We start from the raw sequence: 25,965 nt of genomic DNA on the forward strand, positions 1-25,965 counted from the left end.
CTGTAGTTGTTTACTTTTGTTATTTATATTTTGTTCCGTCGCTAATAACCTTTTGGTGGATGCGACTTCTTTTTCTAATAAAAAAAAAACTATTCCCCGAAATACATTTTGTGAGACTGACCAATCTAAATCAGTTAGAGTATTGATGTTATTAGCTAGTCGAAACATGGTCACCAGAGAAGCCCTGGTGGTAGTAGATAATAGTGGAATATTAAACATTACCATATTGCGAGTTAATCTTAATGGTACATTGAACCTGATCAAAGCTAGAATTTCAGGTGAATTAATTTTGTTGTTAATTATTTTATGTAAAAAGATTAAAGCTGTAAGTTTCCGTCTGTCTTCTAATGATAATATTTTAAACTCATTTCTAAGGCGAGTGGTTCTAACTTCAGTATAATCTGGTCGTATGTTTTTTTTTTTTTTTTTATTTATTAAACACCAATAAGATGCTTAAGAACATTACAATCTGATCAAATAATGTGATCAATGAGCAACTTATTTCTAACCTAAATTACTACTAAAAAACTTAAGACTAAGGACAAACTCGATAGTACCCCCTAGGTTCTGTTAATATATTGCACAAATTTGAACTTGTACCATCACTTGCACCGTGCACTATTTTTCACTTAACTAACTCGAAGGGTTTCTTCCTCTTGAGTCTTCTAGCTAGATCCGTGTTGTCGAGGAGCTGGATGGCCTCAACATTGACGTGTTGAAGAAGTCGTTGTTCGTGACTCTTGGCAAATTTTTCTATGGTCTTGTTAACAGTATCCATGTCTAGGTCCCTATGGAGATCACTGTTCCTATAGTACCATGGAGCGTTGACAATGCTCCTTAGCACTTTGTTTTGGAATCGTTGAATGATAATTAAATTTGTATTACTAGCGCAGCCCCATAGTTGGATGCCATATGTCCATATAGGTTTTATAATCTGTTTATACAAAAGTATTTTATTGTAGATTGAGAGAGTGGATTGTCTTCCCAATAGCCAATACATTTTTTTATACTTCATGTTAAGCTGTTCTCGTTTCTTTTTAACATGGGCCTTCCAGCGTAGCCTAGCGTCTAGTGTAATACCCAAATACTTTGCGGTGTCGGCATATGGTATCTGAGTATTATTTAAGTTAACAGGAATGTATTGATTTTTCTTGTTTGTAAAATTTATATGCACTGACTTCATTTCGTTTAATTTAATTCGCCAGCGTTTAGTCCACTCGTTAAGTCTGTTAAGAGATATTTGTAATTTTCTTGCTGCTTCTTCATGGTCTTCACCTACGGCTAAGACGGCAGTGTCATCAGCAAAGGTAGCTATTGTATTATGTTGTACTTCAGGGATATCACTAGTGTATAATAAGTATAGGACCGGTCCTATCACACTACCTTGTGGTACTCCTGCATTGATTTCCTTTAGTTCCGAGTAGGCTTCTTCTTGCTTAACCCTAAAAACTCTCTCTGATATATAAGATTCCAATAATTCTCTGTATTGTCTTGGCAAAATCCTGCTTAATTTGTACTTAAGTCCTTCGTGCCATACCTTATCAAAAGCTTGCGCTACGTCGAGGAAGACAGCTGAGCAAACTTTCTTTCCTTCTAGCGACCTCTCTATTATATCCGTTATTCTATGGACTTGGTCGATAGTTGAATGACTTTCTCGAAACCCAAACTGGTGTGATGGAATTAGAGCCTTAGCATCTATGAGAGGTTTCAACCTTTTCAGCAAAAGCTTCTCGTACAGCTTTGAAATTACGGGTAGCAATGAAATCGGTCTGTACGATGATACTGTATTTGGTTGTTTTCCAGGTTTAAGGATCATTATGACCTCAGCCACTTTCCATATCTTGGGAATATATCTTAATCTGAACGAGGCATTTATGAGATATGTCAGTTTTACTATGGCTTTTCTAGGAAGTTGTTTTAAGATTTCCCCAGTAATTAAGTCAAACCCAGGTGCTTTCCTGGGATTGATGTTTGATTTAATTTCGTCGGCCACTTCTTTTGGGGTGACTAGTTTAATTTCACCTTCTTCCTGTGTGGCATTTTCCCATTGCAGTGTGTTATCACCTTCATTTGGCTGGAATGTTTCCTCGAGATATTCAGCAAATTTATTATCCTTCTCTAAATTGCTTTTTGCCCAGCTTCCATCTGTATTTCTTAGTGGGGAATTTTGCATTATCGGTCGTTTTAATTTCTTAGTGGCTCTCCAGAGGGAATAATCAGTTGTGCTATCATTTGTCAATTCTCTTAGATAGTTACTAATTGATTCGTTTTTATTTTTTTTAATTTCTCTTTTAAGCTGTTGTGTAGCATTATTTAGTTTTGTTTTATCAGATGGAGCTCTAGAGCGTTGCCAGATCCTTCTGAGTTTTCTTTTTTCTTCGATTAGCTTTCTAATTTCTTTAGGGTAATTATTACCTTTAACTCTATGAATCAGTTCAGGTGAGTTATTCCAAGCGGCTTGTTGAACTTGTTTAACAAAACATTCCGTTTCTTCATCAAGTTCATATCTAGTTTTTAGTGAAACTTTGAGATTGATTGTTTCTTCTAAGTGAAGCTGAAAACTCCGCCAATCTGTTAGTCTATTAGTCAGTTTAGGAGGTGGCTGGCTTTGAATAACAGTATCGCTAACTGTGAGAAGGATGGGTGAATGATCGGAGTTCATGTCCCAAGCTTCTTCAATATGTAAATAATTAACAGAAATATTTCTAGTTATAAAAAAATCAATCAGGTCTGGAATTTTGTTGGAATCAGTAGGCCAATAAGTCGGTTTACCTGTTGAAAGTGTTTCACATTTTAATTGCTTAACTGCCTGCAAGAGTTCCTTCCCCTTTGTTGTAATTATCCTAGAACCCCAATGGGTGTGCTTGGCATTAAAATCACCACCAATTATAAATCTTTTGCCATGTCTATTCAAAAATTCTAGATATTGATCTTTTTTGAGGTTATGTTTTGGTGGAGAGTAGACAGCGGTAACGATAAGCTCAAAAGATTTTGTTTTAACACATACTGAAGTAGCTTGGAACATTTCTGTTTTGTAGCATATTTCTTGATGATGTCTAATTGTTTCTTTTATTATGATAGCACTACCACCTCTGGCTGTATTATCCGGATGTAAGGTATGGTATACTTTAAATCCTTTAAAATGAATGTAGGTTTCATTTGTAAAGTGTGTTTCAGAAATGAGACAAATGTCTATTTTTTCAATGTCTAGGACAGTCTGCAGTTCTTTTTGATGCTGCAGTAGTCCATTTGCATTCCATTCCATTATCCTCAGACTATCTGGCATTAAAATTCTTAGGAATAGCTCCTTTGGTGCTATATTCTAATCTAGTAATACGCTCATCCATTTTGGTCAGTGTTTCCAGTATTTGTTGGAGAGTGCTCTCAATGTTAGAGCTGTGTTTTGGGTTAGTACTTTCAATTTCTATATTACCTCTAGCAGCTTGGCTGTAGGTTTTTTTGTTTTCGTTGGTTTTGTATATCGGATTCTGCTGCTGCACCCTTTGTGGTTGTTTAGGTATTGTAGTTCTCTTATTTCGATTGTCTTTTAACTTCTGCATTTCTTTTGCTACCATGCATCCTCTGTAGTTTGCAGGATGACTTTCTCCACAGTGGACACATTTTGGTTGGGCATTTTTAGGTTTATCACAATCGATAGTCAGGTGCTTTCCGGTACATCTAACACATCGTGGTTGCTTTGCGCAATATTTTTGCGTATGACCAAAAGCTTGGCATTTTTTGCATTGAGGCACGAGTCTGGATTTTCTTAACGGCAAAATCTGAACTCTAACTTGTAATATATCAGAAATTCCGAATATTTTATCGATATTTTCATCGTGTCTGAATGATAACATGAACATATTAAGAGGTTGTTTAGTATTATACTTTAGCTTGGGTGTAGCTTCGATGAGCTTATAGCCACGTCTCCTCATTTCTTGGACAATATTATTAGGCTTTACAGAATGATGTAATCCAGTGGCCATTACTTTAATGGGCCTATTTTGCTTGTTTTCATAGGAATGCCATGAATATTTCTTATCATTTAATGCTGCGGTAAGCAGTTTAAAAAATCTTCCTCTTTTTGTACATTAATTTTTATAGTTTTGTCGTTGATGACTTTTATTTGAGAATTTTGGTAGCTAAGTACCATAGCATGAAGATCGTTAAAGTTGTTCTCCCCTTCTACTATAATCGGTGGGGGTTTCTCAATTATTTTAGGTTTTTCAGGACTTTTTGTGTTGTTATATTCTTCTCGTGGTGGTGTTAGGGAAGTGTCCATTTTCCTCTTTTTCCTGTTTTTCGCACGAATCCACTCTGTTTCCTGTGCAAGATCATCTTCGTCTGTATGATACTCAACCGTCTGTTTATCGATATTGTTAGACAGTTTTTTCTCGAGCAGTGTATATTTTTCATTTAATTCATCAAACATTTTTTGCATGTTAATTAGCTGGTTTTGTAGTTGACGAGTTGCTTCCAAGGCCTTGTTCTTCTCGGCCTCAGATAATTTCCAACTGCTAAATAGCATTTGTTCATTTTGTGAACGTTGATAGTTTTCTTGAAACAGCACATTATCCTGCGGTAATGATATCGCTTCATTTTGCGATTGGTATAAATCTGGTTGTGGAAACATTTTATTGTGTTTCTACTTGAATTTCCATTTTACACTGAGTCACGAGCACAGTTTTATATGGAATCTCTATTCAGAAATTTTAAATGATTTAACAAAAACAATTAGCAAATAAAAATTAACTACTTACTCAGACTATCGACAATCTGGTAATTTTTTTCATTTCATTGACTGATCACTTTATCACTAATTGGTATTTTATCGCTTTCGATAATGATGTGTCTTATCTATTTCAATTGTTTATTAATAAATTTATTTGCAGCACTGAAAAACTCTTTGTAAACACGGAGAGCCAACACGTCCGTTTTGTTTCGATGCTCGATACAGAATATCTGGTCGTATGTGATATTTTTTAAATAAATATATCTTAAAAATTTATTTTGAATTTTTTCCAGTGATCTACTGCAGTTTGATACTCACCAAACCAAATATGAGCTCCAAATTCTAATTTTGCCCTTACTAAAGTATAGTATAAAATTTTAAGAGTTGCTATATTTCTAAAATTAAAGGTTTGTCTAATTATAAACCCTAGTAATCGGTTTGCAGACTTCGTTATATTATTTATGTGGCCAGCGAAAGATAATACATTATTATAGGTGATGCCTAAATCTTTTACCTCTGTACAACGCAGTAAAGTTTCTTCATTAATTTTGTATTCAAATATAATAGGATCTTTTAAACGTGTTACGGTAAATATACAGCATTTTTTCACATTAAAGTATAACTTGTTGCAATAGCTCCATTCAAGTAAATTATTTAGATCTTTTGTAATAATACAGAGTATCTAACAGTTTGTATGCGTTTGTAGAGTTTTAAATCGTTAGCAAATAGAAGACATTCTGAATGTTTCAATACTGATGGTAAGTCATTAATAAAAAGTACAAATAAAAGAGGCCCCAGATTAGAACCTTGTGGCACTCCCGAATTAGCTTCAAATTTACCTGACGTATTCCCATTGTGTTTAACTATAAAAGATCTGTTTTGCAAATAATTTTTTATTAATTCGATAAAATTCTTTGATAAACCAAACTTAATTAATTTTGATAATAAAACGTCATGGTCAACCGTATCAAATGCTTTACGAAAGTCTGTATATACAGTATCTAATTGGGACTTTGATTCTAAAGATTCATATGCTCGATTCATGTAAATAAATTAGTTTGAACTAATAGATTTACTGGCTACAAAACCATGTTGCCGAGATACTAAAAATTTTTCGACATAATGATATAGACTAGAATAAATAATTTGTTCGAATAGTTTAGCTGGTGCACACATTATCGATATCGGTCTATAATTTTCTACATTCATTTTATTACCTGCTTTGAATATAGGAGTTACAATACCAGTTTTCCATACTACAGGATAGCTATTAGAGGAAACTATTAAATTAAATATATGAAGCAATGGTTTTTCTAACCATTCACCACAAGCTTTAAGAATATACGGCGGAATCCCATCAGTCCCAGCTGCTTTCTTAGGTTTTATCTTTTTTACTCCATTGTTGTACTCAGCTTCGGTTATGAATTTTATGTACAGTATAGTTAGCTATAGTTAGAGATAGTTGCTCGTATTATAGGGAATCACGACACTCAGCAATGAGGAAACGACTGAGGAGTAGTCGAATATGAAAACCTTTCAGTAGAATTATAGAAACAAAAAATGCATAGGTACGGTTCTAATGACCATAAATGGAAATATCGGAGGGTCGCTTCAATTGTTTTTATGAGGCTTTGAATATATTAACGTTTCATACAAAAAATGATTCTGAAATTGAGGTATGAAGTAGGGTTGATATTTATAATAAAAATAGATTTTTATATGTGACGAGTTTTATTGATTTACGAGGCAACCGTCAGTTAAGATATAGACCCTTTTTTGCGGTAAAAATACAGTTTTAAGCGAAGAACTATTGGTACAGGGCCGCTAAATAAGGGCCGTATTAGGAAAAAAATATGTTTTTGGCTATATGTAATAAGGTTGCAACAGATTGTTAATCGTTAAAATGAAGAAGATACTTACACTAATAATTATTTCTTCGCACAACGCAGGTCTTCGTTTTTTCCTCGAAGGATGATCATCTTTAAACAGTTCAAGTTCTTTCAGTCTCATGTCTAGGGTCGAAGGCCGTTTCACCTCATCATCCGCCGCCAAACTTCTGCGTATGATTTCATCGACGTTGAACTCTCTTTCGTAGGGCTTTTCGCCATCCGGACTCGGAGTTGCTTGCGGACTGTCGTCCTGTTGCAAAGCAGGAGGTTTTATCTGCGGCAGATGTTCCATTTGCCTGCGAACTTCTAGCAGCAACTTGGTGTCGTCCACCTCGTCGTCGCTGTCAGAATTTTCTGAGCTGGAATCCGAACTGACCGAACTTGTGTCTGAACTGGATTCCGAGTCTGAAGCTGAAAAGGAAATAAACCTGATGGTTTAGTTGCAAGTTTCATTGAACAGTAACACAAAAGACCTAATCAGTTTAAAATATTTAAAAATATAGGGGCTACACACAGACATCATTGTGGTCGCTCGAGCGATTAGTATAATATAGAGAGAATGTTAAGTAAATTGTACATGAAATCATTAGAATTTTCAAGCTTCCAAGGCTTCTAACAAGTGAGACTTTTTTAGAGGATTTCTTCGAAGCTTGACACATCAGCGATATGTTGACAATATGTTAAGCTTCAATAAACCTCATAAAACTCTCGGATGCCTGGCTTGAAACATCTGTAACAATTAGACCAGGGCGGATCTGTGAAAAAACGTCTATTTTTGGATGTGCGAGGTGGCATCCGGATTTTTGCAGATAAAGTTAGGTGACAACTTCAACAATAATAATTGACTTATGCTCCTTTTCAACTATGCCCGGAACATTAATAAAAAAATTAAAATATTTAAAAATTTTGAAAAACATCGATTTTTTTCTACTTTCTTTGCTTATAACTTTAAAACTTTTCATTTTGGACCAAAGTCGTAGGGAAAGAAAATAAAGATAATTGAATTTTGTATGATAAACGACTGGTTAAAAATGTCTTAAATTATTACCCTTTCTGCAAAATAGCAATAAATACAAAATAAGGGGGCAAAATAAGCCTGTTTTTATTCAATGTTTTTCATTAAATTAAATTTCATTAAAATCGACCTGATAGATTTTGCAGAATAATTTTGCAATCTATTTATTTTAAGTTCAAATGTTTTAAAAACTTTCTGAAGAAAAAGTAGACCATTTTGAAGTTTGCTAATTTTTTTACACATAAAGAGGTTCCCTCTATTTAATACACTTTACAGAATTAAAATCGGATTATTTAAGCGGCCTCAGCACTGTTTTAAAGTTATAAACAATTTTTTGGCTTATCAACAAATACAGTGAGGACGTTTGAGTTGGCATAAATTCATTTTCTCGAGAATAGGGGTCTCTGGAGATAAATCCCGAAACAGGTTGATTTTTATTTAAAAAATTCTAATTTTTTAGTAAATATATCATACTAGTGACGTTATCCATCTGGGCGTGATGACGTAATCGATGATTTTTTTAAATGAGAATAGGTGCCGTGTGATAGCTCAATCGAAAGGTTACTCAATTCTGTGTTCACTAATATAAACATTAACATAATTATTTATACAGGGTTTGAATTGAAAAAAAAAAATTGAATTAAATTAATTCCAATATTTAGATTACGTCATCACACCCAGATGGATGACGTCACTAGTATGATGTTTATGCCAAAAAATTATAATTTAAAAATAAAAATCGACCTGTTTCGGGATTTATCTCCAGAGATGCCTATCCTCGAGAAAATGAATTTATGCCAACTCAAACATCCTCACTGTATTTGTTTATAAGCCAAAAAATTGTTTATAACTTTAAAACAGTTTTGAGGCCGCTTAAATAATCCGATTTTAATTCTGTAAAGTGTATTAGATAGGTAGAGAACCTCTTTATATGTAAAAAAAATTAGCAAACTTCTAAACGGTCTACTTTTTCTTCAGAAAGTTTTTAAAAAATTTCAACTTTTTTAAAAAAAATTAGATTGCAAAATTATTCTGCAAAATCTATCAGGTCGATTTTAATGAAATTTAGTGAACTATTTAAGTATGTTATAAGAATTTTCTAAGCAAATTACGAAAGCTCTAAGTGCAACCAACGTGGTTGAAAAACATTGAATAAAACAATCTTTTTGCCCCTTATTTTCTATTTATTGCTATTTTGCAGAAAGGGTAATAATTTAAGACATTTTAAACCAGTCGTATATTATACAAAATTCAATTATATCTGTTTTCTTTCCCTACTACTTTGTTCCAAAATGAATCGTTTTAAAGTTATAAGCAATGAGAATAGAAAAAATCGATATTTTTCGAAATTTTTAAATATTTAAATTTTTTTAATAATGTTCCGGGCATATTTGAGAAGGAGCATAAGTCAATTATAATTACTGAAGTTGTCACCTAATTTTATCTACAAAAATCCGAATGCCACCTCTCACATCCACGTCAAAACAGATACGGCCGGGTCTAAATCTCTTTATATATTTTAATAACATCTAAAAACTCTCTATTGTTTCTGCCTTCAATTTTCCCTGCATTATAGAACGTTGAAGAATGAGTTTGTCTTTATCATATCTGGTAAATACTGCGTTAAGAGTACTGTCACATTGGACTACTGACATCATAAGCCATTCAATATAGTTTCTGTTCCATCGGTGCCTTTGATGTTTGTTCTAGATTTTAGACGTTTTTTCAGATCTTGTTATATTTTTTGGGCGCTTCACCCAGTTCTCTAGCACGTTTAACAATATTTTTCGGCGCGCTTGATAAGATTTTTAGAATTCTGATGTTTTTTTCGGCGTTTTTGACATTTTTTCGATGCTTGACATATGAACGAGACGTCAGCAACATGTTAAGAGTAAAAAAACGTGAAGAGCATAAAATATAACATTGTGCACGTGGTCATAACATCAGTAGATGTGTCTAACTACTTACTAATAATATATTTTAATTATTTTAGTAATATTTAAAAGTTCTCTATTGCCTTCTACCTCCAATTTTTCGTCTAGATACTGACGTCACAAGCCACATCTATATTTTTGACAAGTTTGATGTTTTTGCGCTTTTGTCCATTTTTCCACAGTTCTGATTTTGTTTTGGTATCTTTTGGCGTTTTTTGCGGTTTTTCAAGACTCTTGGCGTTTTGCGGCTCATTTAACATATTTTAGATCACTTTGATACTTTATATTTCGTCTATTTTAATAGACCTGAGGTTTCTCAAGGCATTTTTGGTTTCAGAAAATGTGAAAAATAAATAAAGCGCCAATAACTTCTAAATTCGGTGAGTTTTTTTAAAATCCATTACTGCATGTAAAACTCTTTAAATAAACTTTTACCTTTTGGATCTGCAAAACCTAGAAAAAGACAAAATGCTTTGAAATTACACCAAGAAAAAATAAAAGATATTAACAACTTACACTCCATAGCTTCTTCAGGTGGATCGAGGGGCGGGGGTTCCCATTGACTTTTCCTAATCTTGATGTGATAGTAGTACGGCCTGCCATACTTGTCTTTGGCACACTTCCACTTCCGGGGTAATTTCACCGGGGGAGGAATAGGTCCGGCGAATTTGACTTGAGATGGATCCTCTTCCATTGGCTGACCGATCGGTGGTAGCTAAAAAAAGCAAAATTAATATCAAGATCTAGTAACAGTAATGGTGTTACTACAATAATTGGATCGAAATCATAATATAAAAATAAAATTTCTATCGTATAAATTATGTTTTTGTCCGTCCGTCCGTCTGTCTGTGCGTCTTAAGGCTGTATGACACTATGCATTTTCTTGTATCATTTCTAATATCGTTTCTGATATTAGAAAGTTATATACATTTTGCAGAACTTAGACAATTAACTGTAGAACTGCAGAAATTAAAAGCCAAATAGAACAAGCCCGAGCTACCTTTGTAAAAACGAGAAACGTACTTTGCAGCCACGATCTTAGTATTGAGCTTCGCGTTCGAATGCCATTGATGTATCTTTCTAGTCCTACTGTATGAGTGGAGGAGTGGATTCTAAGTGAGGCTATGTTTAAACGCTTAGAAGTCTTTAAGATGTGGGTATACAGACGCTTACTTAAAATAAGCTGGCCTGGGCCAACAGTGTTATAAATGAGGAGGTTCTTAGACGGCTGAACCAAACAATACAACTGGTCAGTTCATATAATAGGGAGACAGGGAAAGATTCAAGGTAAACGTCGCCCTGGTAGAAGAACAACATCAAGGCTGAAAAATCTAAGGCAATGGTACTGAAAAATGTCTACATCCTTAATCAGGACCCCAATTTTTGACCCTCCGCTTCGTTATCGATCATTCGCTATCTGTATATGTAGAGTGTACAGATATAATTAGTACAGGATAATAAGGATTTTCTCGGGACACTCAAAGATTCAGGTAGCTGACTACTTTTTTAGTAATTGTAGACCTATAGGAAGAAAACCTAACTGTTTCCTGCCTAGAGTTCGCGTCCGTTTTTTAATTATTAACAATTTAGTGTAAAAATCGCGACTTTTTCGATTTTTTTCACTCCATTCAAAAGCTAAATAGATGACATAAAATTACAAAATTCAGTTTTTTAGAACATTGAAAAACCTTCAAAATGCCGATTTTAGAAATTTAAAATGTTAATTTTTTGCTACGCAAACTGCAAAATAAGTGAAAATCGTTATTTATTAATAACTTCTACTAAAACTACCTTAGAACTTTAGTGTTTCACTTAAAGTTGGGTATTGGCGTACTTAACAAACCTTCAAAATTTGAGACCGATCCATTAATTAGTTTAAGAGTATTCTATTTGTTTATCCCAAAGACCTTTATTTTGCAATAAGATAAGACAGAAAATAATGAAGATAGGGCAATTCTGAGTATGCCAAATGAAAGTAGAAGAGTGATAGTATCAAAATGTATGATAAAAAATAATTAACATAGGTAGTCAAAAATCCTAATGCCAAATTTTTGAAATTTTGTAGTTTATAAACATTTAGAATAACTTTGAAAATGTTGTCCATAGAAACAATCTTTTAATATATTCGAAAATATAGTATTTTAACACGAATTTACAAATAAAAAAAATTAGGGCACTCGTGGGAGTGCCGACAGAAGTGAAAACTTCTTATGAAGCAAGCCCCTTCGGGTACACACTCTATCCCTCCTCCAACCATTATAACTTCGGTCGAATTTATACGAAATTAAACCTGTAGTATATAAATTACTAATATCTGCCGTGTCGATAACGATCGCGAGTTCAATGCTTTTCCCATAATACATAAACGTACAGAATTTATTTCGGCGAAGCGATGACATTCATGAATTTAATGCTTTTTCCCCATCCAGAAAGTGCACAAAATCGCTACAGAAGTTTTCACTTCAAAAATACTTTAAACACTAATCACTTATAATGATTGTAGGGACCGTGTGGTCCTTTATGCGCAAGCTCCTTCGGGTACACACTGTATCCCTCCTCCAACCATTATAACTTCGTTCGAACTTATACATACGCAATTCAACCTACAGTATATAAATTACTAATATCTCGCCGTAGCGATGACGGTTGCGAATTCAATACCTTTTCTCAATCCAAAAAGAAGTTCTATACCTATATTATACACGCGTTGCGTGCGTCCTATACTATTTATATATACATACACCTAATATGTAGGTACCACAAACGCGAAAATTTCAAACCAATAAGCCTGTTGCCACATCCGTACAGAATGCTTACCAAAGTAATTACTAACAAGCTATCAAATAAATTCGATAGTTACCAGCCTGTTGACATAGTATCATAGAACACCTATAGACAATAACGACACTTATCAAAAAGTGCAACAAATACAATGAACCTCTTCATTTGGCATTTGTGGATTACAATAAGGCATTCGATTCTATAGAACTCTGGGCCGTATTCGAAGGAATGAATAACGCAAGGATTGATTCTAGATATAGAATACTCCTCAAATACATATGTATACGACAATGCAACTATGCAAATAAATGTATCAGAAGGTCTAACAACAAGCAATATAAGAACGAAGAGAGAAGTTAGACAGAGGACAAAAACAAATAAAACAAAAGTGATGACAAATCAATATATCACAATCGACTTAGATGGAAGTGATATAGAAAGTGTCGAAAAGTATATATACCTAGGTCACACGATCAAACTAGGCAAACAGAATCAAACGGCAGAAATATCTAGAAGAATCCGAATGACTTAGGCAGCAGTAGCAAGACTCAGTGATGTGTTGAAGAACAAAAAGATATCAATAAATCTAAAGAAAAGCATATTCAACAGTTGTATTCTACCAATTATGACCTACAGAATGGAGACGATGACACTTACAGAGGTATCAGCCAATATATTGAGAACGACACAGATGGCGATCAAACGAGCTATGTTAGGGATATCTCTGAGGGAACATATACAAAATGAGGACGTGCGAAGTAGGAGGAAAGTGGAATATGTAATTGGAAGAATTGAAATGCAAATGAAACGAACCTGAGTAGGACACGTGGCACGACAAAACATCGAAACGTGGACGAGAAACACTGTACATTGGAAACCACGCGAGCACAGTCGTAGTAGATGAAGACCACAAAAACGATGGCTAGACGACATCAAAGCAAAAATGGAGAGAAACTGGCACCAAATAGCACAAAACAGAGAAGAATGGAGAATTCATGGGGAGGCCTTTGTCCAAGAGTGGATGCAAACAGGCTGAAGAAGATAATATATATACATACAAAATTTATTTCGACTAAACGATGACGGTCGCGAAATCAATTCTTTATCCCCATCCAAAAATAGGTGTTATACCAATATTATATACGCTTTGCGTGCCTTCTACACTATTTATATGTACATACACAAAATAATATACATATACGTACAAAATTTATTTCGCCGAAGCGATAACGGTCGCAATGACGGTCGCGAATTCAATGTTTTTTCCCATCTATAAAGTGCACAATGTCCTTAAAGAAGTTTTCACTTCAACAATATTACTATTACTATACGTACATTATAATAATATACGTTCAAAATTTATTTCGTCGAAACGATGACAGTCGCGAAATCAATCCTTTCTCCCCATCCTAAAATAGATTTTACATTTATTTTAAATTTAATTACTTCTACACGTTTTATATATACATACACATAATAAATATACGTACAAAATTTATTTTGCCCAAGAGATGACGGTCGTGATGACGGTCGTCAAATAAATTCTTTTTCCCCATCCAAAAAGAGGTTTTACATTTATTTTAAATTTAAATATTTCTATACAATTTATATATACATACACATAACATACATACGTACAAAATTTATTTCGCCGAAGAAATGACGGTCGCGATGACGGTCGCCAAATAAATCCTTTTTCCTCATCTTAAAATAGGTTTTACATTTATTTTAAATTTAAATACATACACATAATGTATATACCTACAAAATTTATTTAGCCGAAGAGATGACGGTCGCGATGACGGTCGCGAAATAAATCTTTTTTCCCCATCTTAAAATATGTTTTACATTTACATATTTTAAATTTAAATACCTCTACCCAATTTATATATACATACACATAATATATAGCATAAGCGATGACGGTCGCAATGACGCTCGCGATGACGGTCGCGATGACGGTCGCGAATTCAGTGCTTTTTCCCCTATCCAAAAAGTGCACAACGTCCCTAAAGAAGTTTTCATTTCAAAAAAAGTTGCCTGGTTTCATTTGGGACAAAGTTAGCAATATGTTTTTTTAATTCACAGCTAATTTGTTTATAATAATTAAGGAACCTCATTAACGCCATTTTAAAGAATGGTATTTGTGTATTTTCTTAAAAAAATTTGCACAAACATTGTACCTTCACAGCACCCTCTACGATTTTTCAAAAATGTAGTTCAAACGATTACTAGGGGGAACCTACAAATCCACCGAGTTAAAATACCGAAAAAGCTATTCAAACGAATATAATTTTCTGTATCTCCGGATCAACTCAATGGATTCTGATCTTTCTTTTTTTAATTTGTATGTAATTTTACGTGCATTACAAATATGCAATTTGTTTATAAATTTCATAATTAATAAACAGTCTAATTTGTTTAAACAATTCTTGAAAAAATATTTTTTTACAAAAATATATTTTTTTAATCATAGTATCATTAATGATCATAGAAAAAGTTAAAGTACACTTTAATAAATAAATGATTTTTATTAGATAATTATTTATTGAAGATAATTTATTTATTAAAATATACCTTAACTTTTTTTTAAATAATAACGATAGTATCATTAAAATCATGGATTTTTGGGAAAAATTTTTTGTTTTAATTTTTTAAACGAATTAGACGGTTTATTAATTAATAAATGTCTAGACAAATTGCATATTTGTAATGTACAGAAAAATTACATACCAGTTAAAACAAGAACGATCAAAATATATTCAGTAGATCCTGAGATATAGAAAATGATAGTTGTTTTAAGTTGCCTTTTTTCGTTTTTGAACTTGTGCATTTGTCGGCTCCCAGCTCCCCCTTCACTTACCACGACTAGTCGCCAGTTGAACTACATTTTTAAAAATTCGTGTAATATACCAGCTTTTCTAATATGTAAAATGATTTTCTCTACGGACAATATTTTTAAAGTTATTCTAAATGTTTATAAACTACAAAATTTCACAAATCTGGCATTAGGATTTTTGACTATATTAGATAATTTTTTTATCTTTTTTTAGTACATTTTGATAGCATCAGTTTTCTACTTTCATTTGGCATACGCAGAATTGCCCTATTCTCCTTTTCATGACCATTTTTCAGTGCGTCACAAATTATACAAAAAAAGGTAAGTCCGTGATAAGACACATTTATGACATTTATTCTAACATGACATTTTAGTTAAATCTGACAGTTGTCACATTTGATTTTCAATTTGGAATAAAAACAAATCAATTGTGTCTATTGCATTTATAAAATGGTATTTTCTTTGATTTGTATAGTCTTATAAATTGTACAGATCATATTGATAATATTATTATTTTATTTAATAAATAATTCTTTTTTTTGATTATGACGCCATCTATCGAGAACTAGAATAATTACCAAAGTAATCACCGACGTGCCTTTTTTTCTGTCACATACAATTTAATGCGTTAGAGAGAAATCGAAAAACTGTTACGCACTGAAAAATGGTCATGAAAAGGACTATATCTTCATTATTTTCTGTCTTATGTTATTGCAAAATAAAGGTCTCTGGGATAAACAATTTAAATAACTCTTGAACTAATTAATGGATCGGTCTTAAATTTTGAGGGTTTGTTAAGTACCCCAATACCCAACTTTGGGAGAAACACTAACGTTCTAAGGTAGTTTTAGTAAAAGTTATTAACAAATAACGATTTTCACTTATTTTGCAGTTTGCATAGCAACAAATTAAATTTTTAACTTTCAAAAATCGGCATTTTGAAGGTTTTTTAATGTTATACAAAATTAAATTTTGTAATTTTATGTCAACTATTTAGGTTTTGAATGAGGTGCAAAAAATCAAAAAAATCGCGATTTTTGCACTAAATTGTTAATAATTAAAAAACGGACGCGAATTCTAGGCAGCAAACAGGTAGGTTTTCTTTCTATAGGTCTACAATAACTAAAAAAGTAGTCAGCTACCTGGATCTTTGAGTGTCCCGAACATGGTCTATTTCTAGTTTATTACCCTGGACTAAAGAGCGAATGATCGATAACGATTTAGCGAAGGGCTAAAAATCGGTGTCCAGAGCGCCAGTCAATATAAAGTCAGGATAGCGAAAGAAGAACATACTTGATATTTACTTACTTGAGGCAGCGGCGGCATGGTCGTCGTTGGTAAAGGTGGCATACCTCCGGGCAATGGCGGTAACTGTGCTGGCAACCCAGTTTGCGGTAGTGGTATATGACTTTGAATTTGATTCAGCGGCATTGTTTGTTGCAGAGGTAAATGACTTGGCAGTGTATTCGGCGGCAACTGATGTGGAGGCAACTGCAGAGGAATCTGCTGTAATGGCGGTGGATTGTTTCCCATGTTGACGGGATTTCCTTGCGGAGACGGGTATGGAGGATACGTAGGTAATGTTTTTCCGTATGGGTGAACCGACGGCGGTGGGACGTGCATTGCTGGCATCTGCGGCGGAGGTGGTTGTGGTGGATATATCCGAAGATTTGTCGGTATTGGACAGTTTTGCCACTGACCTAAAATTTATTCAAAGTGTTTATCTTAATTATGAGTGAACACATTTGACGTATGTTATCTAATTATCTAATAGGTCTGGATCCCGCGTATGAAAAAAAAGTTGATTAATAGCAAGCTGAAAATTTTTTAATAGCTTAACGGTGTCTAGTCGGACAAACTTTGATGTATGTATGGGAACCCTGGAACAGGGGAAGTTTTAATTGTGGAACAGGTTAAAAATTTGGAACGTCAGACTACGAAAACGTCCCATGTATTTTGTCGGACAGAACTTCCAATTAATTTGTTACCCTTTCATTAAACTGTCCTTCAAAAATCAGACTGCTATTTATCACCAACTGGGCATTTTAATGAGTGGAACACGTAGAACATGTCAAATGACAGGAATTATGACAGGTGATAAATAGCAGTCTGATTTTTGCATGAGAGTTTAATGAAAGGGTAACAAATCAATTGGAAGTTCTGTCCGACAAAATACATGGGACCTTTTCGTGGTCTGACATTCCAGATTTTTAAATTGTTTCACAATTAAAACTTCCCCTGTTCCAGTGTTCCCATACATCAAAGGTTGTCCGACTAGGCACCCTTAAGCTATTAACAAATTTTCAGCTTGCTATTAATCAACTTTTTTTTCATACGCGGGATCCAGACCTATAACTAGTATTAGCTGAAGGTTACAAATTTGAGAGAATTTTGAGAGTCTTTATAATATGTAGCGTTGTTGTTGAAGTCAAATTTTTCTTCACGATCGAGCTCATCCTCATTGTTCCATAATGGTACACCAATTTTTAGATGAGACATTTGAAGATAGGTTGATAGCCAACAATGGTCGTTTCCGGTAGCCCACCCGACCACCAGATATAACACCCCTAGATTTTCTTTATATGGGACTGCATAATATATGAAGTATATTTCCATCCATAAAATGAAGGTTAAAAATTTGAGAGAATTTTGAGAGTCTTTATATGTAGCGTTGTTGTTAAAGTCAAATTTTTCTTCACGATCGAGCTCATCCTCATTGTTCCAAAATGGTAAACCAATTTTTAGGTGAGACATTTGAAGATAGGTTGATAGCCAACAACAAGCCAATAGTCGTTTCCAGTGGCCCACCCGACCACCAGACATAACACCTCTTGATTTTCTTTATATGGGACTGCATAATATATGAAGTATATTTCCATCCTCTTACAACAATGTCTGTCAAAATAAGTTCCTCATAACTTGTAATACGAATAAAAATGAATACATAAAAACTTACCAATCTGTGGATTCCATATCAATTGATACCCTCTGTTGGGATCGAACGGTGCGGTGAATCTGGGATCAGCTCCTATCATCATACAGTTCATTTCATGTTCCCTCCACATTTCTCTTTGTTTCAGTTTCCGCTCTTCTTCTTTTATCTCATGTTGTAACGCAAACAGCTTTCTTCGCTCCGACTTACTTAATTTTAGATATTCTGCGCTTGGCTTATCGCCAGGTTTTGGTGGTTTCTTGTGCAAATCTCTTTCGAATTTATTTTTTGAAAGTCCCCGATATCTTGTAAAAAAATAAAGTAAATTGTAATGAAAAAATAGAAAAAAATATCTTTTTGATGTTAATATACAGTATTATTATCAGTGTTAATATTAGGTTTGTTCTAGCATCAGTTTCAAACGGTTTGCAACCATCAGCGAATAGTTGACCAGCGCGAGCAGAGGGGATAACACTGGTGACTGTATAATGTTTTCTCACTGACCAACTGTTTGCTGACGGTTTTTGACTAGTTTGACTGTTTGCTAGAACAAACCAAATAAGTATCGGTATTAGAAATACATTATCCAGATACTTTTAGTGTAACACTTAAGGGGGGCTATGGTTTGATATCAATATTTCAAGCCCATGTTTGTGAATTTATGGCAAAATGATTTTATTTTTAAATTAAATAAACATATTCGGTGAAATTCACAGAATATTCAAAAAAAACTTATTTTTTTCCCTTTCGAATTTTTTTTGAATAATGAATGAATTAATTGATATTGAAAAATAAGCCAACGGTGGCAAATTTTTACTGACACCTTCAAAAATGGATTTTACGGTGGACATCAGAACTCACAAACAATGTGAAACAAAAAATCCAAAATATTAGCTTATAAGTTTCTCGCGGTAACGCTGTCGAGATTTTCTAGATTTAACGATTATTAACTTTTTGGTATCACTGAGAAGTCAAAATAACGAAATATTTTATAAAAATGGGGTGAAAATCAACATATTTATTATTGTTAAACAAAAAAGAAGCTTAAAACAAAAAATATCTCGACAGAGTTACCTCTCGAAATGTCTAAAGATCTATAAAAAAATTTCAGATGGATCGTTAGAGTGGTTTTTCAGTTGCCATGTCCAGCGTCTTTGAAAAAAGCAGTTTTGTGAAAATGCGTTTAGACCAGGAAGGATCTGTTTTTAGGTGGATGTGAGAGGTGGCATTCGGATTTTTGCGGATTAAGTTAAGTGATAACTTCGTTAATAATAATTGACTTATGCTCCTTCTCAAATATGCCCGGAACATTAATAAAAAAACAAAATATTTAAAAATTTCAAAAAATTTTGTTTTTTTTTCTACTTTCTTTGCTTATAACTTTAAAACGGTTCATTTTGGAACAAAGTCGTACAGGAATAAAACAAAGATAATTAAATTTTCTATCAGATACGATTGGTTAAAAATGTCTTAATTTAACACCCTTGCTGCAAAATAGCAATAAATATAAAATAAGGGGGCAAAACAAGCCTGTCATTATTCAATGTTTTTCCATCACTTAGGTTACACTTGGAACCTTGCTAATTCGCTTAGAAAATTTTTGTAATGTGCTAAAACCGTCCACCAAATTTCATTAAAATTGACTTACTAGATTTTGCATGATAATTTTGCAATCTAAACTTTTTTTTAAAAATTAAAATTTTAAAAAATCTTGCACAACAAAAACTAGAACATACAAAGATTTGTCAATTTTTTACATATAAAGAAGCACGCCACCTATCTAATGCACTTTACAGAATTGAAATCGGATTATTTAAGCAGCCTCAGCAATGTTTTAAAGTTATAAACAATTTTTTGGCTTATAAATAAATTAGTGTTGTGTCCAGGAGGGGGTGCTACGGGCTCCTTTATTTAGATGGACTTACCCAAGTTTTTTTTATGTATTTTGACCCGTAGTAGAACACGAATTTTTTGGGTAACAGTTAATCCGGATGTCGATAAGATTGTTATAAACAAAGAACTTGAGGAATTATATATCATCGATTTTTCGCAAAATAAAACATTTTTTTGTATTTCTTGGGTACCTAATTCTAAGCAAAAAATGTTCTTACAAGTTTTTTCGTAGGATGCATAGTTTTCGAGATAAACGCGGTGGAACATTCAAAAAATCGAAAAATTGCAATTTTTGAACGAGAATAACTTTTGATTAAAAAATAAAATAGCAGTTCTGCTGACAGCATTTGAAAGTTAGGGTCAAATTATACCGGTTTTAATTGTTTGCATTGCTAAAAATTAATTTTTTTATTATTAAACAAAGCTATTTGTTTATAAGTCAAAAAATTGTTTATAATTTTAAAACATTGCCGAGGCCCCTTAAATAATCCGATTTTAATTCTGTAAAGTGTATTAGATAGGTAGAGCACCTCTTTATATGTAAAAAAATTAGCCAACTTCTAAATGGTCTACTTTTTGTTCAGAAAGATTTTAAAAAATTTGAACTTTTTTAAAAACATTTACATTGCAAATTTATTATGCAAAATCTATTAGGTCGATTTTAATGAAAATTGGTAGACCATTTAAGTAAGTTATAAGAATTTTCTAAGCGAATTACTAAGGTTCTTAGTGCCACCAAAGTGGTTAAGAAACATTGAATAACAACAGACGTATTTTGTCCCCTTTTTTTGTATTTATTGCTATATTGCAGAAAAGGTAATACCTTAAGACATTCTTGACCAGTCGTATATCATACAAAATTCAATTATCTTTATTTTATTTCTCTACGACTTTGTTCCAAAACGAACCGTTTTAAAGTTATAAGCAAAGAAAGCAGAAAAAAATCGATGTTTTTCGAAATTTTTAAATATTTTAATTTTTATATTAATGTTCCGGGCATATTTGAGAAGGAGCATAAGTCAATTATTATTACTGAAGGTGTCACCTAACTTTATCTGTAAAAATCCGAATGCCACCTCTCACATCAAAAAATACCGAAATATGTTTTTGAATCGCGGAGTAATTTACAGAAGAGTAGGTGAACAGCTGTTGAACGTTTCTCACTACGCTCAAGCGCGCTAGCGCAAAGGTGCTGCAAAGCGATCCGAAGGTAGGGATATTCAACATCTTTATTTCCGGTAATTTTTCACCGATCAATTTGACATTTTCAGGGAGTATTTATGAAGTTATGTACTTTATACTTTTTTTAGGTACTTTTTACCAAAAAAAAGTAGCTAACAAACAAAAAGAGGAAGCTTCTAGAATCAAGGGATAATAAGCTAATATTTCGATCTTCCCCTAATCAACTTAGAGGTTCTTCAGAGGTTTTCTACCGAAACAAGATACGAGAATATATAACACCCTTATGTATTATTATGGCATAAAAACTGCCTTTATGAAAGATATACCATGGTTTGGAATACTTGAAATAGAAAATAGTCAAAAACATGATTCAGACTTTCGAGAGACGTTTAAATTATTAGTAGGGACTGGTCCATAAAGTATCAGTTGATAAACGTCAGTAATGCCTGGTTCACATTATTCTAGTTTAGTAATCCAGCGAGTTATCCAGTACAGTGTTTATATGACAAAATTAAAGATGAAAAACTTGTTAAAACACCCCAAACAATAACAAAATCTAACAATAAAACACTGAAAACGTTCGTTTCCTATACTTCCACAAAATTTATTACCACTATGTGACTACACCACTCTGTAGTTGTTTTCTCTTTCGGCTCTTATTGTTCTTAATATATTTGCTTAAGTTGTTGTTAGTTCTGAAAGCTGGTGTTATTCATTTCTTTTTTATGTATCTGGCTATTTTTGTTGTTATCTTGCCAGTATATGTGATAGAGCAGAAGGTACTGGAATCTTTCTGTGGTGGTGGATAAACTAATTTCAGGGCTTTCTTATGGAGTTTTTGGTTTAAAATTTTGTTAATTGTTTGTTCGTTATAGCCATTGTTTACTGCTACTTGTTTAATGATGTTCAGTTCTATCTCGAAGTTATTTTTTGACATGGGAATTTCTGTCAGTCTATGTATCATGCTATGGTAGGCTGCTAATTTGTGTTGTGTAGGATGGGATGATGAATTGTGTATAGTTGTATCAGTATGGGTAGGTCTATGATATACAGAGAACTCATGTTTGTTGTGTAGTCTGGTAATTGTTACATCTAGAAAGTTTATGAACTTATTCTGTTCTGTTTCTATTGTAAACTCAATATTACTATTAAGTGAATTAATGTATGATAGGAATTGGTCAAGTTGCCTGTTAGTTCCTGTAAAGCATACTAGCATATCATCCACGTGTCTCCACCAATATAAGAACTGTTTAAATATGGGATGTTTAGAAATTGTTGTTTCAAGCTGGTTCATGAATATATCTGATAGCAATGGGCTTAGAGGATTACCCATAATAAGTCCTGCACTGTTGTTTGTGTATATTTGATTATTGAATTCAAAATAGTCTTGATTTATGCAAATTTCAAGAAGTTGTAAAATTTCAAATGCAATGATCGGATTTGTACTATTATGGTTTAAAAGATTCTTAACTAAAACAAAAGTTTCTGTTGGAGGAACACTAGGAAAAAGATTTTTACGTCAAATGAAATTAGTCTGGAGTTGTTGGACAATTGAAAATGTTGTATTTTATCAACTAGTTCTAGTGTATTTTTTACGGTGAATTTAGGAGAAAATTTAGTGTATAATATCTGACAGTTTTTTTGAAAATTTATATGACGGAGCCGTATAAAAAGAAACTACAGGCCTTACTGCGTGGTCAGGTTAATGTAGTTTAATAGAGGAGTATGATTTAATCCATCAATTATAATAACAAAATCAATAATTAATAAATAGTCACATACCTATCGGCTTTCCTGTCCTTATCTTCGTCACCACCATAAGTGTTATGGCTGGTCTGCATATTATATTTCTTATTAGCTTCCCTTTCGTGCTCTTTCATTTGCTCTATACGCTCTTTCTTCGGTATCCTAAAAACTTCTTTCAGATTCTTCCACTCCTCCAAGAGTTTGCTGGCTAAGAATTTGATTTCTTCCTCTTGATCTTGGATGGTCTTGTCCGAAACCAATTCATCTTTCACTGGCACTTTGATTTCTTGTTTACCGTTAGAGTCCGTTTCTGTTTTTGGTGAGTTGCTTTCGGAATCGAGCGGCGAAGTTAAAGACTTACTGGTGGCCCATTTTTCTACAGTAGAAATAACTTTGCTATCTTGAAGCATCGATTTATTAGGAATGGGCAGTACTGCTAGTGTTTGAAGCATTTCCAATCTGGAAAAACACCAAAAAGATTGTTATAAGCTAGTGTAACGATGTCAATCAAGTCAAACATACCTCAATGATTCAAATTGTTTGTTTGTTAATACCAACTGCTGAGCATCGATCATGTATCCATGCATTAAACGAAGACCGTGATAATCCAAGAACAACCTCCTACAAGGTAGCTCTCCTCTTCGCAAAACACGTAAGAGTTTCGCTCTCTGTTGAGGTTCTTTAGATCGCACCATCAATCTGCTCAATTTGAGAGTATGAGCTTGATTTTTCAATCCAGTGGTAACCAACATCTCTATTTCTTCATTTAAGTGCTAAAAAACAAATATATAATAATAATGATTGGGTTGCATGTGTGTGTCCTTAGTATTGTAGTAAAGAAAAGAGAGACGTTCTCACAAACAATTTATTTTACAACTGACGACCGGTTTCGCTGTCTACACTTTGCACAGCATCTTCAGGTCCCGGCTAAAGTAAAATTAAATGCTACAAACAACAAAAAACCAGAGTTAGTTAAGTGGTCTGGTTTAAATCAAAAGTTAATGATAAAGCCAATATCAAAGTACAAATATTTATGCATACATATAAATACCCACATGTACGTACGTATGGTGTGTAACCCTCACACTCACATACATGCACGCATTCATATGCAGTGATAACAAAAGTATGTCAAGTATAAGATATATACTTACTTTCCGATATAAGGGAAGAATATAGTAGTATTCAATATCATACTTTTTCTCTGCACTTTGCTGAAGGGAGGTTTGGTAGAGGGATAGATTTGAATGTATTATATTAACAAAACGTTGGCAGGATCTTGAGGGGATTAGTAAGAAAACACGACATTAAACCGAGAAACGAAAAATTGTTAGTTATATATAAAGTGATGTTATTTTTAATTAATTGTGTAGATTTTATTTATATAGGATTATTAGATGTTGTTCAGGATATTCAAAAACTTATAGATGTCAAATTGGGTGTGCAATTTTTTAGACAACATTGGTCGGATATGCTATAGTTGTGATCTGATTGTGAAAATTTGTTTGATTTGTTTGAAACAATTGAAATTGAAAAATTGAACAATAGTAATTTGCTAAAATTTTTTATATTAAAAGTGTCAATCAATAAAATTATTAATAGCTAATTCAGAATTAAAGTCAAGTGTATAGGTAATGCAGTAGGTGATATTAAATTTATTGTAATATAAAGTTATAATTATCTGTAGAGCAATGAAACTTTATGGAATATAACTAAAAAAGTTGAAAAAGTAATATATGAAAAAATAATAAATGAAAAAATCTTTCATTTCTGTTAATATCTGTTGAATTTAATAAATTGAGTAGGTTAAAATTATTTTAAAAATTTTTGAAAACATTACCTGGTTGAGTTGAATTAAAAGGTTTCTTTGTAACGATAATTTATCATTACAAAGTCTAAATTAGTTATTAATGACTTTATTGATTGACACTTTTAATATACAAAAAATTAGCAAATTACTATTGTTCAATTTTTCAATTTCAATTTTTTCAAACAAATCAAACAAATTTTCACAATTAGATCACAACTATAGCATATCTGACCAATCTTGTCTAAAAAATTGCACACCCAATTTTACACCTATAAGTTCTTGAACATCCTGAACAACATCTAATAATCCTATATGTATAAATAAAATCTACACAATTAATTAAAAATAACATCACTTTATATATATGTAACTAACAATTTTTCGTTTCTCGGTTTAATGTCGTGTTTTCTTACTAATCCCCTCAAGATCCTGCCAATGTTTTGTTAATATATTACATTCAAATATATCCCTCTACCAAACCTCCTTTTAGCAAAGTGCAGAGAAATAGTATGATATTGAATACTACTATATTCTTCTCTTATACCGGAAAGTAAATATATATCTTATACTTGACATACTTTTGTTATCACTGCATATGAATGCGTGCATGTATGTGAGTGTGAGGGTTACACACCATACGTACGTACATGTGGGTATTTATATGTATGCATAAATATTTGTACTTTGATATTGGCTTTATCATTAACTTTTGATTTAAACCAGACCACTTAACTAACTCTGGTTTTTTGTTGTTTGTAGCATTTAATTTTACTTTAACCGGGACCTGAAGATGCTGTGCAAAGTGTAGACAGCGAAACCAGTCCTCAGTTGTAAAATAAATTGTTTGTGAGAACGTCTCTCTTTTCTGTACTACAAATATATAATATTTAGACATAAGAGTTTCCAAATTTTACTTACATCTACTTCTTCGAACATTTCAATTCTCGGTTTCTTCTTCTGGAGTTTTTTCTTGGCAGGTTTTGGCTTGATCTCTGTAACAATTTGAGGAGTTTCTTGTATACTGGCGGCTTCATTATCTTTCGGAATTTCCGGAACACCTTCCACTTTTTCTTCGTCTTTAACTTCTGCTGGAACTATAAAGCCAATAAATAGAACAATATAAATCTTATATATGGAGTAAGTCTTAAAAAAGCAGTTGGGATTGAGTGAGTTTCCTTTAATCGGTATAATTATTACTAATCAATTTATTTATAA

The 25,965-nt window shown here is 32.9% G+C and overlaps 1 protein-coding gene across 3 annotated transcripts in view; it reads right to left on the reverse strand.

Annotated features, from left to right (window-relative positions):
* LOC114333152 (probable histone-lysine N-methyltransferase CG1716) overlaps window positions 1-25,965 on the reverse strand; it is a 79,761-nt gene that overhangs the window by 28,575 nt on the left and 25,221 nt on the right. For 2 of the 3 annotated variants that reach the window (XM_050645024.1, XM_050645016.1), the window contains exons 10-17: window positions 25,669-25,844; window positions 23,463-23,713; window positions 22,977-23,399; window positions 18,144-18,424; window positions 16,496-16,887; window positions 10,084-10,282; window positions 10,003-10,020; window positions 6,650-7,029 (exon numbers count right to left, since the gene is read on the reverse strand). In XM_050645024.1, coding sequence (XP_050500981.1) covers window positions 6,650-7,029; window positions 10,003-10,020; window positions 10,084-10,282; window positions 16,496-16,887; window positions 18,144-18,424; window positions 22,977-23,399; window positions 23,463-23,713; window positions 25,669-25,844 — 2,120 coding nt within the window. The remainder of the gene's footprint in view (window positions 1-6,649; window positions 7,030-10,002; window positions 10,021-10,083; window positions 10,283-16,495; window positions 16,888-18,143; window positions 18,425-22,976; window positions 23,400-23,462; window positions 23,714-25,668; window positions 25,845-25,965) is intronic. The other variant, XM_050645031.1, reaches the window with a different exon arrangement.

Source organism: Diabrotica virgifera, chromosome 1 (genome assembly GCF_917563875.1).
Source record: "Diabrotica virgifera virgifera chromosome 1, PGI_DIABVI_V3a".
In the NCBI taxonomy this organism is placed as follows: Eukaryota; Metazoa; Arthropoda; class Insecta; order Coleoptera; family Chrysomelidae; genus Diabrotica; species Diabrotica virgifera.